Below are 17368 nucleotides of genomic sequence, written 5' to 3'. Positions count from 1 at the left end.
GCGGGAACTTTGTAGCTGGATCAGGTATAGAATAGGAATGGGGAAGCAGTCACGGGTGACACCAAGGTTTCTGGCTGAGCATTTGGAAGGTGTTGCCATCCACTGAGAAAGGCCAGACCGCAGGAAGAGCTGGTTCTGGGGGAATACGAGGTGTTTGATTTTGAACATGGTAACTCTGAAAATCCTGTTAGATAACAATAAGTGCATGAATCGAGGAAAGAAGTCTGGTTGTGGAGCTAGATGTGTGGAGTTTAAGGCTTTGAGGCCAGTGAGACGAGACCACCCAGGCTCTGGGTGATGGGGCCTGGTGGGTGAGTGCAGAGGGAGGGGAGGTCTAAGGACCCAGGCCTGGAGCACCTGAATGTTTAGAGGCTGGTGAGAAAAAATGTGCAAAGGAGACCGAGAAGGAACCACTAGCAGGGTCCGAGGAAAACCAAGCGAGCGAGCCTGTTTTAAACAACTGCTTGCTTAGTGCCCTGTATGTGCATCTCTTAGTACTTTGAAGGAATTATTTATTTATCTATTTAATTTATTTATTTTTACTTTTTATTTTTTGGCTGCGTTGGGTCTTCGTTGCTGCACGTGGGCTTCCTCTAGTTGCGGCGAGCGGGGGCTGCTCTTCATTGCGGTGTGCGGGCTTCTCATTGCGGTGGCTTCTTGTTGTGGAGCACAGGCTCTAGGTGTGCAGGCTTCAGTAGTTGTGGTGCACGGGCTCAGTAGTTGTGGCACACAGGCTTAGTTGCTCCGCAGCATGTGGGATCTTCCTGGACCAGGGCTTGAACCTGTGTCCCCTGCACTGGCAGGCAGATTCTTAACTGCTGTGCCACCAGGGAAGCCCCAAGGAATTATTTTATGCGTTGTTTTCCCCACATAAGAACTTCTTGAGGGTGCAGATTTTCACTGAATCTCCACCTCTTAGCACAGTACCTGGCATATAGTAGGAACTCAGATGTCTGTTTGGATGAAGGAACTGCCTTCGTAGGTCCCAGTTATTGATTGCTTACAATGTGCTTGGTCCTTATTCTAGAAATGATGAGAGTTGCTTCCTCATTTGCTCCTACCTTGAGTGAATCCTGAAATCTGAGTTATTCCTCTGACCAGAGCTGGAGGGTAGGGGTGTGCGTGAGTGAGAGTGTGTGTGTGTGTGTGTGTATGTATACAATCAGTCCAATAAAAATTAGCATATCCTGGCAACTGTCCCGTAAAGTATTTCTAGAATAAGAGTGTCTCACTGTGTATACGATCACCACCCTGGTCTAAATAAACCACCATCATCTCTTGCCTGGATTATTACAAAAGCCTTCTATTTTTGGTCTCCTGGCTTCCTGTCTTTGCCCCCAATAATTTATTTTAGCACCTAGAAGAATACCTGGCGTGAGGTGGATGCCCATTGATATTTCTTGAATGAAGGAATCCTTGTTTGTTTGTTTTTTTGCGGTACGCGGGCCTCTCACTGTTGTGGCCTCTCCCATTGCGGAGCACAGGCTCCGGACGCGCAGGCTCAGCGGCCATGGCTCACGGGCCCAGCCGCTCCGCGGCATGTGGGATCCTCCCGGACTGGGGCATGAACCTGCGTCCACTGCATCGGCAGGCGGACTCTCAACCACTGCACCACCCTGAGGGAATCCCTGAATGAAGGAATCCTTGAGTAAACATTCACACGTAAGGTTTGAGGAGCACATGTGCGACTTTCTGTGGGGTAGATGGCTATTAGAACAAGATGTAGACTCTGATCGTGGCTTACCGAGTGTTCCTCCATCTGGCACCTGACTCACCTCCTGCTGTCTTTCACTGCATTCTGGACACATTGGCATTTTTCTATGTCTTGAAGACACCACACTCCTTTCCACACTGGGGCTTCCACACCTGTCTGTCTTGTGCCTGGAGTGCCTGCCCTCTTCCATTCCTGCCCTGTTTCTTCCCATGACAGGCTCCTTTCATCATTCGGGGCTCTGCTCCTTCAAGAAGTCTCCTGTGACCTCCATAGCTACAGAAGTCCTCCCCCACCTTCTTTGTCAGTCTCTCTAGTCTTTGTGAACTTTTTCTCCTCCTCTAAAGCACTTATCACTTGCCCCAAGTCTTGCTGTTGGTGATGTGTTTTGGGGTCCTCCACCATTGTGGGGGGGCCAGAATGATTCTGAGATTTCTGGCTTGTAGAATTGGATGGATAGGTAGGGTTGTCATTTCCTGAGAAATGACTGGAAAACACTAGTTGAGGTGTTCGAAGAGTTATGCTTTTAGTTTGTGTAAAGTGTGTTGTTTTGATTCCTCTGTTCCTTTCTTGAATTTTGTTTATCCTTTTAGGAAACAAACCTCTATGATTTGGTTTTGAGCATGTTGATTTAAGTTGCCTGTAGGTCTCCCAGAGGAGGTGTCATGTAGGCAATTGCCTGTATGCATTTGGAGCTCAGACGTAAGTTGGGGCTGGAGGTGGTGTAGGGGCCTGCCAGGCTGATGTGAATCCTAGCCCTGCCATTCAGTATCTCTTGTGATATTGGGCAAAGGCATCGAACAGGTGTGAGGCTGTTTGCTCATCTGTCAGATGGGAATAACATCACCTACTTTCAAGTAGGTGCACGAACCTGTGTCCCCTGCATCGGCAGGTGGACTCTCAACCACTGCACCACTAGGGAAGCCCCTTTTTTTTCTTTTTAATGGAAAAAAACTCACTCGAATAAATCTCCAAATATCAAGTTATGGACATTAGGTTCCTTGGATTTTCTTTTAAGAATGGTATAGATTCTAGCACTTAATCATAGAAATAAATCTAATGAATAGTTCCCTACTTTAATGAAATTCTGAGAGGTTGAATTTTGTATGTTAAATATTCTGCTATTTTAAATGAACATAATATTGGTTTAGATTATAGATTGGCATTGACTGTTTTTCTTTGAGTAGCTGTTACTAGTGTTAAACTAGTCCATTTCTTTTTTGCTCATGTAATATAGAGCTGTTCTTTTAAATACTTTTCCTTAATGCTGGTTGAGATTAAAAACGAATCTCAGTGTTGGGATGAGGTACTGCTTTGTTTTCAAACTGCACATTATTTTTTCCCTCACTGCCGTCTTCCCCCTCCCCCGCAGAGAATGACTGATTCATTGTTGTATTGTAAAGATAAGATTCACATCAATCATTTATTTTATTCTATACATAGTTCTTTTTAGAATAAAAGCAAGGTTAATGTCAAAGTTAATTTATCGAATTTCATGCTTGGTACTTTCATACAAATTTCATATTTCAGATTTCAAAATAAAATGCCTTAGTTCCTGTTGGGATGTGTTTGAGGTATAAGAAAATACTTCAAACATTTTTTGAAAATATTTAGGAAACATTTTAGTTAAAAGCATACTGTTCAATGAAAACATTGCATTTTTAGAGTGGTTAAAAAAGGAACACTATTTAAAACATAGGCTACATCGACAGGAATTTTAACTTATGATCTTGCGACGAAGAGTAGCATTAAGTCACATCACTTTCTCTTTTTCTTAATATTAAGGGTTCTGATACTAAGACTGTCAAAAACTCCTCTGTTTACAAGTAATTTAACTTGATGGGTAATAATATGGTAGGTTCCATATCGTATGTGAGAATGTTGGGAACCTGTTCTTTGTGTTTTTGTCTACGTAACTTGAAATAGTGGGTATTTCATCCTTGTCTGGACTCTTGGAGCTTTCTCCTGGGATCACGGAGCGAACAGGACAGGCTGCGCTCTGTGACTCCTCCACGCCTTCTTGCTGACTGCCTTTGTCAGTACTACTTAAGAAGTCCTTCAGAACTTGCTTGAAGATGTAGACAATTTCCCACGGCAGTACATCATTTTCTGCCAGAACTTCTCGAAATCTAGAGGCAAAGCAGTTATCAGTATTCAATTCAGAAAATCTCTTTTGTCGTACCCCTTTGTCTCCGAAATTCAGCTTAGATAATGTAACCATATAGCAGTCGCCCACCTTTTGAGTAAACTGTACATTGCTTTAAAATTATACTTCTAGTAAAGAAATTTCAAGAGACTTTAAAACATTTCCTAGCCAGTGAAATATCAACAGTGTTTTTTTTTTTTTTTTTTCCGGCCCATCCTTAGGGATTTTGGTTGCTGGGTAGTTGATACACATGATTAAAAAATTTATATGATATAATACGATTTCCAATCTAAAGATATGAGGAGCTTAGACTTGACGGCAAATATCACAAGAAGGGAACGTAGTATTTTTACCTGCTGAGAATAGCTCCAGTTTGACAAGGTTGAACCTGTGAGCAAAGAACTTCAAGTTGTCTTTGTTCAGTAGCTGGGATGGTTGCGTGGGGATTCTGATAGTTTCTCAGACAATTGTAATCCACACCTGTTCTTTTCACTTTTTGCTCATTTTCGATCTCTTGTATTAATCTCTCTCGTTCCTTTAGATGCCATTTTAATTCCCGAAGCAGAGTCTTTGTCACTACTTCTGAGTCAGGGTAGCGTGTGGATTTGTAGGAATTGAGTTTTGGCCATTTCATCCAGCCAAAAAGTGGCATTTTTAGCCTATGGAAATATTCTCACTTGTTTATTTGCATAAAATATTATGGTTCTGATGAGCAAATATTTGTTTCTTTACAGTAACTTTGCCAGAAAAGTGCATGAATTTTTCACTGGTTAGATATACGGCTCAGAATAAGATTAGAATGGATTAAAGTCTTAATTTCTAACTAGGTCAGTGCCAAAAACCAGGCTTTGAAAATACTTTTATGTAGCCAAGGAGAAATGAAATGCAGTCAGATAATCTACAGACTGAACAATTTTCTGAAAATACCACTAACACTTGCTATTAAAAGTTCTTAGGAGGCTTTAAAATATCAACATATAGGAAAGTGCTATCTGCAGACATACTTTTGACTTATGTTTTGTACAGAAAAGGTTTAAAGATTACCTGTGAAGTTGACGGATCCGATGTGGTGATGTTGCCGAAGAGCTTACTTGAATTGCTGATGAAGCTGTGCTTCACTCAGACATATCTCCTTCTCCTGGATGTGTCCCCTGTTGAAAGAACGGTTCTCCTCCTTTACCCACTGAAACTGTATTTGAAATAACTAACCTTCTGTGTTAGGAATGAGGTTGTGATGTCTTCATTTGGAGAGAATGCTCATTAGTTCACCTTGTAAGTAAGCTAAAAGAAATGACAAAAATAACTTACTATTTAATCTTTACAAATTATATAATGGTTTGCCTTTTGAATGTAGCTCAGTGTATTTGAAAGAGATGCCGGTAGCTACAGATTCTGGTCCTAAATGCATTTAGACGTATCTTTGATAAAGAAGCGAAGAAAGGTCGTCTGAAGCACCACAGATGCGCTGCCAGCTCAAGTGAAGACTGTCGCACGATGTGATGCTTTGCTGTGCATAGCTGCGGGTCACAGTTTAGTGCTGTATTTTTATGCCTGTAGAGCTCTAAAAATAACCATGTTGCTTTTATTCTTCAGCTTAACTTTCAGGCGGTTTAGAAGCCAGGTCACTGTCCCCTCTAATGAAAGCAGGAAAAATAGATCAGACTTGACTATTTGCACAATATACATTCTGAGAAACCTCGTTACAATTGAGCAAAGTAGGCAAAGAATGCTGATATCAGTCGTGTGAAATATTTAGTAAATGTTATATTCTGTACACATTTTGTTTTTCTAAATAGTATTTAAATTTGTATATTTAAACAAGTTGTAATGCTCGAGGACATTATATACACATAAGTAGATAACTTTAAAATATACTTTATAATCTCTAAAAACATGGTGATAAGACAATAATAGATTAAGGTCAGGAAAAAAATTGAGACATGACAACATATCAAGTTCACAACAAAATCTTATAGTTCATTATAGAAAATCGTTTTCGTGTTTTCTTTTGGAGCTGAAAGTGAAACTTATACTCACAGTTTGGGCGAGTACTGATGTGTAATTGGTCTTTATTGTGCTAGTTTTCTATTCCAGAGAGGTTTGTGTCTTTGGTTTAAGCATGGACAGGTTCGTTACTCTGTAGTTCTGTGTTAAATGACTGTGTAGTGGCTTTTCCTTTTATAATATTTGTTTCTTCTGTTGCTTTTTCCTTCAAATGAACTGTGAAGAATAGACCTCGTTTACATCAGACCTGCATGTCATGCATGATAAAGAGTGATGTGTGTGGTCATCCTCCAGCTCCTGTTACTTATATGTTAGAAAAACCCAGATGTCAGGATTCATTATCTGTAACTAGAAGGTTTTCATATTACATTGCGTATAGTACTGTGAAAGGGAAGGGAGTAAAGTTTATCATGACAGAACTGTCCTATCTGATTTTCTACTATAGTTACGATGAGTCAGGCTGCTTCTCCCTTTGAATAGACTCGTTGTCATTGCTTTAATTTTTAAATTTTTTGCCTCTGAAATGGTAACAAAAATATCAAAAATGTATTGGATGTGGAGCATAAACCGACTTTCTGTTCTAGGCCCTCTTTAGTCTTGCCTGTCCCTTCTTCTCCGGCTTGCTCTCTTGCTCTACCTGAGTCTGTCTGTCGTGTCAGCCAAGCGTGACTGCCCCACACAGGCCGTGCTCCCTCCGGCACTTCAGCTTTGGTCACACTGACTCTCTTTTCTGAGTTGCTCGTTTTTCTTTTCCATGTACCTATACTGTAATTCTCTTATTTATTTATTTTTGCCTGCGTTGGGTCTTCGTTGCTGCGCGAGAGATTTCTCTAGTCGCGGTGAGCGGGGGCTACTCTTCATTGTGGTGTGCGGGCTTCTCATTGCGGTGGCTTCTCTTGTTGTGGAGCATGGGCTCTAGGCTTGCGGGCTTCAGTAGTCGCGGCACGCAGGCTCTAGGGCGCGTGGGCTTCAGCAGTTGTGGCGTGCGGGCTCCGTAGTTGTGGTGCGTGGGTTCAGTAGTTGTGGTGCGCAGCCTCAGTAGTTGTGGTGCACGGGCTCAGTAGTTGTGGCTCACAAGCTCTAGAGTGCAGGGTCAGTAGTTGTGGTGCACGGGCTCACTAGTTGTGGCGCACGGGCTTAGTTGCTCCGCCGCATGTGAGATCTTCCCGGACCAAGGATCGAACCCGTGTCCCCTGCACTGGCAGGCAGATTTTTAACTACTGTTCCCCCAGGGAGGTCCCTATACTGTAACTCTTTTTTTCAGGGCTCAGTTTCGATACCAACTAATTTTTTCTTCTGTCTGAGGGAAAAACATTTTTTCCTTGGCCCCCACGCCCTGTTCCTTTGAATTCCGGTTTTATTTCTCTTTACTGTTAAACTAATAGTCCTTTACAACTAGGTTCTGTCTGTCTTCCACTTATTTGCAGCTCTCATTAGCTCAGCAGATAGTTTTGACTGTGCCATGTCCTAGATGCAGGTTAGGGACTGGGGATGCACCAGTGGACCAGACAGACCTATTCTCTGTCCTCATGGAGCCCGTGTTCTAGTGGAAAGATGAACCCGAGGACCCAAATCACCCAGTGCAGTGGTCATGATACACTCGAGGTCTCCCCAGTTCACTGTGGAGGTCAGGGAAGGCCTTTCTGGGTAGGGGCTGTCCTTTGAGCAGAGGTTTAAAGACCAGCGAGGAAGCCACACAACGCGCCTCATGCGGCCAGCTGCCCCCTCAGCTTGGCCTGTTAGCGCCTAGCTGGCTCTTGAGATTCAAGTCTGGCCTTCACGGAGCTTTCCTTACGCCTCGGCTCACATTCAGTGCGTTTTCCTTTGATCTTCCTTGGGTAAGCCAGTTTTCCTAGTACTTAGTGTGTGCTACTTGCATTATTATACATTTTATTTTTTCTGTCCTATCTCCGGAGATTGTTATGCCCAAATGGCATTCTCTGATTACAGTAGTCCCCTACTACCATGTAGATAGAGAACAGAAATATTTGTAGATCAAGGTAAGGAAGTACCTTTGCATTAATCCTTCCTGTTTGTTGGGAGTATAACCAGATTAATTGTTGGATTTTATTCGTCACACATTTTAGTAAGTTGAATAAATGAATTATTTCTAATGAATTGCAACCTCATTAGGCTATTTTGTGTGGAAGACATAAAGCTTAAACTATGACGCAGTTAGGTTAATTTCTTTTTGGTCTTTGTCATGGTTTTCTAGGCTTTATCTTCTTAGCTGAACAGCAAAAAATTTTATGACTTGAAGTGAGATAGGATCATATCATTCATTGTGTGTGTGTGTGTGTGTGTGTGTGTGTGTGTGTGTGTGTAGAAGTTTAAGATGTGTAAGGAAGTACTTAAGGCTAAAAAGACAAAATTTTGGAATCTCGAAGGGCAGGCTAAGGAGCCAGGTTGTTTAGATACAACTTGTATATGTTTATGGTCAGGGGGCCTTATACAGTTCTCAGCAGCATTTGATTGCAATTAAAGGAAGAGTTTTCATTGTGAGAGGACTGATATCTTTCTGTTTTTAATTCCTTTGCTACTGAATTCAGAGTTCTGAATTATTGGTTGGTTCTTTTTGGCTATTAAAGATGCAGTTAATATTTGAGAAGCTGTGATGTTAAATTCCTTTTCCCAGTAGTATTCCCTCTTTAAAGTACTCTAATTAAAACACACTAAGATGTACTTTTCCATGTTAGAAATGCTACTCCGTGGGGCCGTCCGCGTCTCACTAACATAAGAGAATTCTTAGCGTGCGTCTGCGTTCTGTGCCGCAAATGTTCACTCGAGAGAGACCATTGTTCTGGCTCTGTAACCTTTATAGACGTTGTTCATAAGTTTTACGTTATAGTTTAGTTCAGTTTGTTGATATTTTCCTTTTTTGACTTTTCCTTTTTTGTCTTTACCTTTTTTGTGTTCTTGTTTAAGCCCTTGTTTACTTCAAAGTTACAACATACAGAAGATCAGCTTTTTAGGCTTAAAAAAATAAGTACTCCTGGGTGTTGAGTTGGTTTGAAATTGATTTGAGATTGGTTTGAGGTGTAGGGGTCCCCAAATTGGATAATCATTATTCAAAGTAAGTAGTCATTGTTCCACCCAGGAGATTTTCCTGATTCCTTGTACGCCCAGTAACTGTGTGGCGTATCCTGGGTATTTTGAATATTATACTATATTATGGGACTCTGGGTCTTGCTTAAATCCTGTGGGGAATGCAGCTGACCACCTGTGTTCAGGCTGCAAGTTCCAGCCAGCTTCCTTTGGGCAGTGGTCCCTCTGGTTTTCAGAGCCTTTGCAGGGTTGTCTGGATCTGTCTTGCACTGTGCCATCTAGTGGCCATCCTGTAGCTCAGTTCTCAAAGTCTGTGATGGGCTGTTTGGGGTCAGGGCACGCCTGCCAGCCGAGGGGTGCACCCAGCAGTTCCTAAAGGTTCTCAGGTGTCTGCAATCTCCCTGGTGCTTTCCCAGCCCAGGGCCTCCCTTTTCTGGTCCTCTGGCCAGAAGACAGGGGCTTTGTTGCCCTGCTCTGCCAGGCACTTCCTGCAGTGATGTCTGTCTCCCAGGCCAAGCAGTGGGAGGGCAGAGAAAGGAAAAAGGCAGTGAGAGTTGGCCGCACCCTCTTGTAGAGGGAGTTTCCCTCCCTCGGAGTTTGATGCTCCCGCCACACCTGGCTTGTGAGAGAATGGAGAAAAGAAAAATGTAAGGTGTGCACTGCCCCCGTTTTGAGTATTTGGAGTCCCCTTTCCTGCTGGACCATATGGTAGCTCTATTTTTAGTTTTTTAAAGAGCCTCCATACTGTTCTCCATAGTGGCTGCGTTTTGGAAAACAGCCACTTTACGTTCCCACCAACAGTGTAGGAAGGTTCTCTTCTCCACACCCTCTCCAGCATTTTATTATTTGTAGATTTTTTGATGATGGCCATTCTGACTAGTGTGAGGTGATACCTCATTGCACTTTTGATTTGCATTTCTCTAATAATTAGCAATGTTGAGCATCTTTTCATGTGCCTCTTGGCCACCTGGATGTCTTCTGTGGAGAAATGTCTACTCAGGTCTTCTGCCCATTTTTTGATTGGGTTGTTTTTTTTTGATGCTGAGCTGTGTGAGCCATTTGTATAGTTTGGAAATTAAGCCCTTGTCTGTCGCATCATTTGCAAATATTTTCTCCCATTCTGTAGGTTGTCTTTTTTTTTTTTTTTATGGTTTCCTTTGCTGTGCAAAAGGTTGTAAGTTTGATTAGGTCCCTTGGTTTATTTTTGGTTTTATTTCTATTGCCTTGGGAGACTGACCTAAGAAAACACATTGCTATGATTTATGTCAGAGGATGTTTTGCTTCTGTGCTCTCCTGAACCTGTAGCGTCTTGACTGCCTTTAGTTCAAAATAATCCTCATGCAAAAGTGACGCATTTTAGGGAGGCTCATTCTGAACCCCTACGGCTCCCATACATGTCTTTGCATGTGCTTCCTTGTCTACAGGTGCTGCGAATACTGCCCTTGGGGAAGATACCGAGGAAAGAAGTGTCAGCTGGCAGGAGATGTGTTCTGAGGTTAATAGGACAGGTCACAGTGCTCTGCGGAGTAACCGCTTGTACCCATCTGCCTCCCTCTCCTCGTAACCCAAGCATAGTTGTACTTCTTGCCAATTCAAAGGGTGGAAAAGGTTTCTCATTGTTTTAATTTGCATCTATTTGGTGACTGACTGTGAATTTGAGTGTATTTTCATTTGTTTATTGACGATTTGCAGGTTTTTTTTATAGGACTTAATGTAAAAGTAACTTCAAGAATTCTCCTAGCATGTGGGAATTTCTTGGCTTTCTGTAAACGGTGTACTAACTTTTAATATTCTTTGCAGGCCACTGAGCCAAAAGAGCTCAGAGACGGAGTATGTTAACAAATACAGAAAACTTGAAGCACAAGAGTTTGATATGTATGGCAGTGATCATTCAACCAGTGGGCCAGGTAAACGAGTATCTTTAAATATCATAAAATATGATATGTGAGTTGTTCACATGTTAAAACATTAACTTCTTTTTTTTTTTTTTTTTTTGTGATACGCGGGCCTCTCACTGTTGTGGCCTCTCCCGTTGTGGAGCACAGGCTCCGGACGCGCAGGCTCCGCGGCCATGGCCCACGGGCCCAGCCGCTCTGTGGCATGTGGGATCTTCCCAGACCGGGGCACGAACCCACGTCCCCTGCATCAGCAGGCAGACTCTCAACCACTGCGCCTCCAGGGAAGCCCTAAAACATTAACTTCTTAAAAGTCTTTAAGAAGTGTATTTTGATCAATAAAGACTCCATATTGCTTGTTAATTCAGGATTTTGGGGGGAGCAGTATATGACAGATTATAAATTGTGAGTGTGTGATGATGTGTTGTGAGCTGCTCATGTTTTCCTCTCGTAAGTACAGTGTCTAAATAGTCTGTCCTTTGGAAGACTAATAACGGTCCCTGACCTTACTATTAATTAGAATTACTTAAAATTGTTTTTATAATTTTAATAATAACAATACAATAATATATTATATTATTATAAAATTATTTCATTGTTATTAAAGTTATTATAGTTTTTAAAATAATAATCATATTAAAACAAATTTTTAAATAGTACATAAATGTATACAATAAAAGGTAAAGGTCCTTCTTAACCTCTCCTCCTCCTAAGGAGGAGATACAAGGATATAGCTGTTCAGAGTTTAGGTTAAGCTAGTTACTTTCTGTGAGTATGCACTTTCTTTTAGTGAGCTGATTGTCTTATTAGTGTTAGACTGTATTCATATGACAGAAGTAAGTTTTTGATTTTTTTGCTTTATAAAAGGTTATCCGTCACAAACTTCCTACCAGTTCAGTCAGGAAGTTCTGCCTCCTTTCTTTCTACTCTGTGTACTTATGCTCGGACTTAGGGACAGAAGTTGGGGTTAGAGTAATATTTTCCAGCCTTTTTGAAAATTATGAAATATAGTCCATACATAAAAGTATACTAATCCTTATTCTTCTTGGTCTTTATTTGGGTTTCTTGACAATACAAAATATTGGTATCTTTCATCAGTTCTGGAAAATTCTGAGCCATTATCTATGCTCCACTCTCTCATGCAGTTTTGTATTTTTCATTTTTTTGGTCACTCTACTATATGCAGATTAATTTCTCATTGTTCATCTTTCTCCTAAGGCAGAAGCAGCTTTGAGTTCTTTGTCTTCCTCTCTGTGTCCTTGCCTTATTATAGACTTTGGCCTGGTGTTTCCTCTCTCTCTTGCCAAGCTTTCGGTTTTTTAAACATGATGTTTGTATATTTCGTCTAGCCTCTTTAGTTGTCCTCAGGAGGAATATTTGTGTGAACAACCCAATACATTATTACCAGAAGTGATAGTTCAAAGTGATAGTGTGTCCTTTGATTCAATATTTACTTATTCTAAGAAAAGTACAACGTAGTATGTGTAAGAACATTTATTGCATTGTTGCTTATTTATGGGAAGCCTTAGAAGTCTCTTAAATGTCAGTGAACAGAGGCCTGGTGATTTTTATCTGTGTAGGAGAGTGTGTGGACTTTGATAGAAGCCTGAAATAGCTGTGTGTTATTGTGGAAAGACATCTGTCATTTAATATTTCCTTTTGGGGAAGTGTGTTAGTTTTCAGAAGACTCTTGATGATGTGATTCTTCTTGTTGCACTCACATATACAAACCCCGAGCACACCACTGTGGGTCCTGCAGCCTGCCATAGGGATTGCCGCTGTGTGGAGGTGGCTAGATGACAAATGAGTGCCTGCAAGTGCAAGTGTCTGCTCTTGTAACTTTTGATTTGGATTCATATTTGAAACTGCTATTTGCTTTCTCTGTCCATGGCATCTTAATATATTTGGAGCTTTTCACTAGGCAGTCATATAGCTTTGACTGCACTTGGAGGATTGACTCAACGACCAATGTTTATCAAGGTGTGTGCCAGGGACTGTGTGAAGCAATGAGAATATAAGTTAAAAAGACCTGGTCCCTCTTCTTACAGAGATTATCATTTAATCATGTAGTTACACAAATAAATGCTTTTGGAGGTAAATCCTCTGAAAGATAAACTCTCTGGGGACTTAGGACAAGGGTTTCTGCCTTTAGCTGGGGTATCAGGAAGGTAACAATTGAGCTTGGAGCTGAAGAATTAATAGAAGTTATAGAAGTTACCTAGACAGTTTGGGGATCAGGGGGACGGGAAAATGTATGCAGAGGGCCTGTAATAGGAGAAAGCCTGGGGTGTGGGTGGGCAGGGTCAGTTGGAGACTGAATAATAGCCCTCCACAGAGATCCTCACCCTCCTCTTCAGAACATGTGGTGACTGTGCTATATCACATGGTAAAAGGAACTTTACAGATTAAGTTGAGGAGCTTGAGGTGGAGGGACTGGGGGTGGGTCTGGTGTAATCGCAGGGCTGTAAGCAGAGTCAGTCGTAGATGTGAGGACAGAAGCCGGAGTGATACAAGGAGGGGGCGGTGAGCCAGGGAGTGCAGGCGGCTTCTTGAAGCTGAAGAGGTGGGGAATGGGTTCTTCCCCACAGAGCCTCCAGAAGGAACCAGCTGTGCAGACCTCTGGATCTTAGCCCAGACTGCTTTTGGACTTCTGACGTTCAGAGCTGTAAGAGAATACTGTAAATGTGTGTTGTTTTAAGCTACTAAGGTTGGGATCACGTGTCACAGGAGCAGTAGAAGACAAATGTGGTTGTGTCGGATGAGGCTGGATGAGATATAGGCACAACTGGTGACAGGGCCTGGGGCCATGACTAAGATTTTAGGTTTTAAGAATTTTAGTTTTTTTTTGTTTGTTTGTTTGTTTTTTTGTTTTTGCGGTACGCGGGCCTCTCACTGTTGTGGCCTTTCCCGTTGCGGAGCACAGGCTCCGGACGCGGCTCGGCACCCATGGCTCATGGGCCCAGCCGCTCCGCGGCATGTGGGATCTTCCCGGACTGGGGCACGAACCCGTGTCTCCTGCATTGGCAGGCAGACTCTCAACCACTGCGCCACCAGGGAAGCCCAAGAATTTTAGTCTTAATACTCAGAGCAAGGGGAAGCTGTTGAAAGTTCTAGGTTTACCTTGGCATGAGTGTGTGTGGGTGGGGGAACGTTGAGGGATGAGATCAGTGTTTTGAGAAGACCACTCTGGTCATATTGGAGAGACTGGACTGGTGGGGACCAGCATGGACATGAGGAGAAGTCCAGGTGAGACTGGATGGTGACTGATGACTGGGGTGATGGCATGGAGTGGGGAGCCGGTTGTGGGATGGCCGGACAGGACCAGGTGATGCATGGATGGGGATGTGAGGGAGGAGAGGGGCCGCAGGGAGCAGGAGGTGCTGCTCCATGCTTTGAAGTGCGGCAGTGCCTATGGGAAGGAGATGAGGTTCTCGTGTGTGTGTGTGTGTGTGTGTGTGTGTGTGTGTATGCACAGCTATTTCTATCCCTGTTCTGTCTGTTTACATTAAAACTGTGAGATTGCACTGGTACCTCTAATTCCAGTCCAGCCCCAAGGTTTCAACGTGAAAATTTTGTTATATCCAGTTTAAAATACTTTGATTCAAAATACCTTTGCTGGGACTTCCCTGGTGGTGCAGTGGTTAAGAATCCACCTGCCAGCAGGGGACATGGATTTGAGCCCTGGTCTGGGAAGATCCCACATGCCATGTAGCAACTAAGACCGTGAGCCGCAACTACTGAGCCTGCGCTCTGGAGCCCGCAAGTCACAACTACTGAGCCCGCATGCCACAACTACTGAAGCCCGTGTGCCTAGAGCCTGTGCTCTGCAACAAGAGAAGCCACCACAGTGAGAAGCCCATGTACTGCAACAAAGACCCAATGCAGCCAAAATAAATAAAAATAAATAAATAAATAATAAATTAAAAAGTAATAATAATTAAAAAATACGTTTGCTTTTGGCGTGATACAGGTGTTATTTCATCTATATAACTGTTTTAAAAAATCATTTCTGAGTAGAAATCCAAGAACACACATTCAGTGAATTACATTAGAATCATTGTATATAGTTTAAAGTAAATCATTTTTAAAAATTGAGATTTAATAGCATTTCTGAACAGCTTGACCTTGGTTCCAGGCTCTGGACTCCTGCGGGGTTTCTGTTGTTTTCATATAGCAGTTTTGAATTTGTCCTGGCATGGTGTCCTTAGTTGTGATTAAAGGCCACAGTGCTACCTCCCTTTTAATTTGGTGATATTTTTGGTGGTGGTTTCCATCCCTTTGATAGCTTTTCTTTTGAGTTTAAGAGAATGGCCTGTCTGGAGTTTTTAATAACTGAAAAGGGAAATATTCAAATTAAGTTTAATTTTGTGTTTGGAATACCAACCCATACTTGGAAAAAGTGATATGTAATTATTTTGAAGATTTAATTTTATACTTAAATCAGCAATGTAGTAATTAAACTTATTTTCTGTAGTGTACAGTGTCTAGATTTTATGATAAGAAACATTATTATGTTCTCCAGTTAAAATCCATTATATACTGTTTGGAACCCTGACTGCTGAACGTTTTTGGTTAGAATTTTTGTATTTGAGAAACTAGCAATTTTCATGGTTTCCAGTTTTTTCCAGTTCATGTGAGATATTTTAATGTTAATAACCTCAGATAAAGAGATAACAGGAAAATAAAATTTGAGGTTGAGGTATTTCTCATATCACTTTTGGATTACACTTTGCTGTACGTGGTTTGTTGATTGCGTTGTCACCCGTTTTCTCTGAGAACTTACCTGTAATATTTTCCTGGCCCCCTCCTTTGATTTGGTTGCTGCTGCACAGGTGAAAGCTGCACAGCCGTGAGCATGTCTTTTGCTTCTGGTCTTCCCTCTGGCGGTGGATGTGGAGGCTGGACTTGATTTGCGCTCGGGTCGGCTGCAGCCAGTGACCTAAAAGTGTCAGCCTGTGTTTCTTGTTAAATAGAGAGAGGGCTGTGGTTTAGACAATACAGCTAGGACTTCTGCAGTTTTTTTCTTGTAGCATTTCTGTCTTTAAGCAGCAACCTTCAAAATGCATGTAATCGAGGAATGTAAGTCACATCAGTGTTGTCAAAGTGATGGCTCGTTCAGCAGCACCGTGAGCCACGGCTGCAGGTTCTGAGCAAAAAATACAGCTGCTACCTTTCTGTCTTTCTAAAGAGTCTGTGTCACCTCTCTTCCCCATGCAGGCCTTGTCCCTCTCACCCTGTGTCCCACTCCCTGTCACTGCATCTCCCAGCGGTGTAGCAGCTCAGGAGCTCCTCCCTCTGTCTCTCCTCGTTCGTTGGGCCGCGTGGAGTCTCATCCCTTCCCTTTGTGTTAAGAAGGCCTATTATTGATTGATAAGCCTACCAACACCAAGAATGGGAAGGTCTCTATTTTTTCCCTATTTATGCATATATCATCTCAGTTCTTGCATTTGTAGACTGGCCTGGGTACCCAGCCATCATTTAGAATTCGACATAATTTAATAAAATCTTGGAACCATTTGTAAGTTAGGAACTGTTTACACATTGAGTTTTGCTACATGTTTTGAAGGTAGTGTGGTTAAATTAAAGGGCTTTTTAGCTGAGAGTGCTTCTGGAAGGGGTGAGATTGAGCGCAAGTATACCAGTGGGAACACAGGACAGCGTCAGTGATTGTGTTTCTTAAAAGCTAAGCGGAGCAACGGAAGGAGAGTGAGATGTGAGAGTGGACAGAAGTGCATACTTTGTGGAGTTTGGCGGTCAGTAGTGAGGTGACTAGAAGGTTAGAAAGCTGTTGAGGGCAGGACTTAGAGAACTTTCCCCTGAAGTCAGTGCCGCGATGCCATAGAAGGAACTCTGTTTCCACAAAGAAGCTGTTTTTGCTTTGAGAGAGAACAGAACTGGCTCCTCTGTTCTTAAAATTCAGAACAAGTACTGCACATCTTGATTCAACTATAGGAAAATAGCCATTTTCATTATATAGTTAGACCGATTTTGAAACTGAGAGTATGTGTAGGAGAAAATGTAGGAGAGCAAAAACAAAGCATGGACACGTGTGTCAAGTGGGCAGGGTGACGGCAGAACAGAGGGAGAGGCTGGGGCAGAGAAGCGAAGGGCGGGGAGGAACAGGGAGGGGGGTGTTGAGGGGACACCTGGGGAGGGAGCCAGCTCAGTGCTGAGTTTGGGGGGGACAGGGAAGCTTTCAAAGTTTATTTACTTTGGAAGTGAAACTTACTTCCCTATCCTGTGAATTTTGATGATTTATCAAGAATTTGTGGCATCCCTGGAGTATAGTGCGTGTATTTACAGGAGGACGTTCAATAGCAGAGCTGGGCAGACCTCCCCAGGGTGTGTCTGTCTTTTTTTTTTAAATAATAAATTTATTTTACTTTATTTATTTATTTTTGGCTGCGCTGGGTCTTCGTTGCTGCGCGCGGGCTTTCTCTAGTTGCGGCGAGCGGGGGCTACTCTTCATTGCAGTGCACGGGCTTCTCATTGCGGTGGCTTTTCTCATTGTGGAGCACGGGCTGTAGGCACGCGGGCTTCAGTAGTTGTGGCACGTGGGCTCAGTAG

At 42.5% G+C, this 17368-nt stretch overlaps 2 protein-coding genes across 2 annotated transcripts in view; one reads left to right on the top strand and one right to left on the bottom strand.

The window, feature by feature from the left end:
• TDRD9 (tudor domain containing 9) overlaps positions 1–17368 on the top strand; it is a 107167-nt gene that overhangs the window by 5157 nt on the left and 84642 nt on the right. The window contains 2 exon segments of the mRNA XM_065871485.1: positions 9106–9122; positions 10707–10813. Coding sequence (XP_065727557.1) covers positions 9106–9122; positions 10707–10813 — 124 coding nt within the window.
• RD3L (RD3 like) lies at positions 3543–4509 on the bottom strand. Its single transcript, XM_065871486.1, has 2 exons — positions 4211–4509; positions 3543–3840 (listed from the first exon to the last, which is right to left on the bottom strand). The coding sequence occupies exons 1-2, from the start codon at positions 4507–4509 to the stop codon at positions 3543–3545; spliced, it is 597 nt and encodes a 198-aa protein (XP_065727558.1).

The sequence above is a fragment of the Phocoena phocoena genome, chromosome 2 (assembly GCF_963924675.1).
Source record: "Phocoena phocoena chromosome 2, mPhoPho1.1, whole genome shotgun sequence".
Taxonomy (NCBI): domain Eukaryota; kingdom Metazoa; phylum Chordata; class Mammalia; order Artiodactyla; family Phocoenidae; genus Phocoena; species Phocoena phocoena.
This window is presented reverse-complemented; position numbering and strand designations above follow the sequence as displayed.

What these genes read in the sequence shown, in the direction of transcription:
- RD3L (XM_065871486.1), bottom strand. Translation starts at nt 4,509, where the DNA reads ATGCCACTTTTTGGCTGGATGAAATGGCCAAAACTCAATTCCTACAAA. An exon ending in ACTGGAGCTATTCTCAGCAG is followed by an intron (nt 3,841 to 4,210) that starts GTAAAAATACTA and finishes CTTTGCCTCTAG; the next exon opens with ATTTCGAGAAGTTCTGGCAG.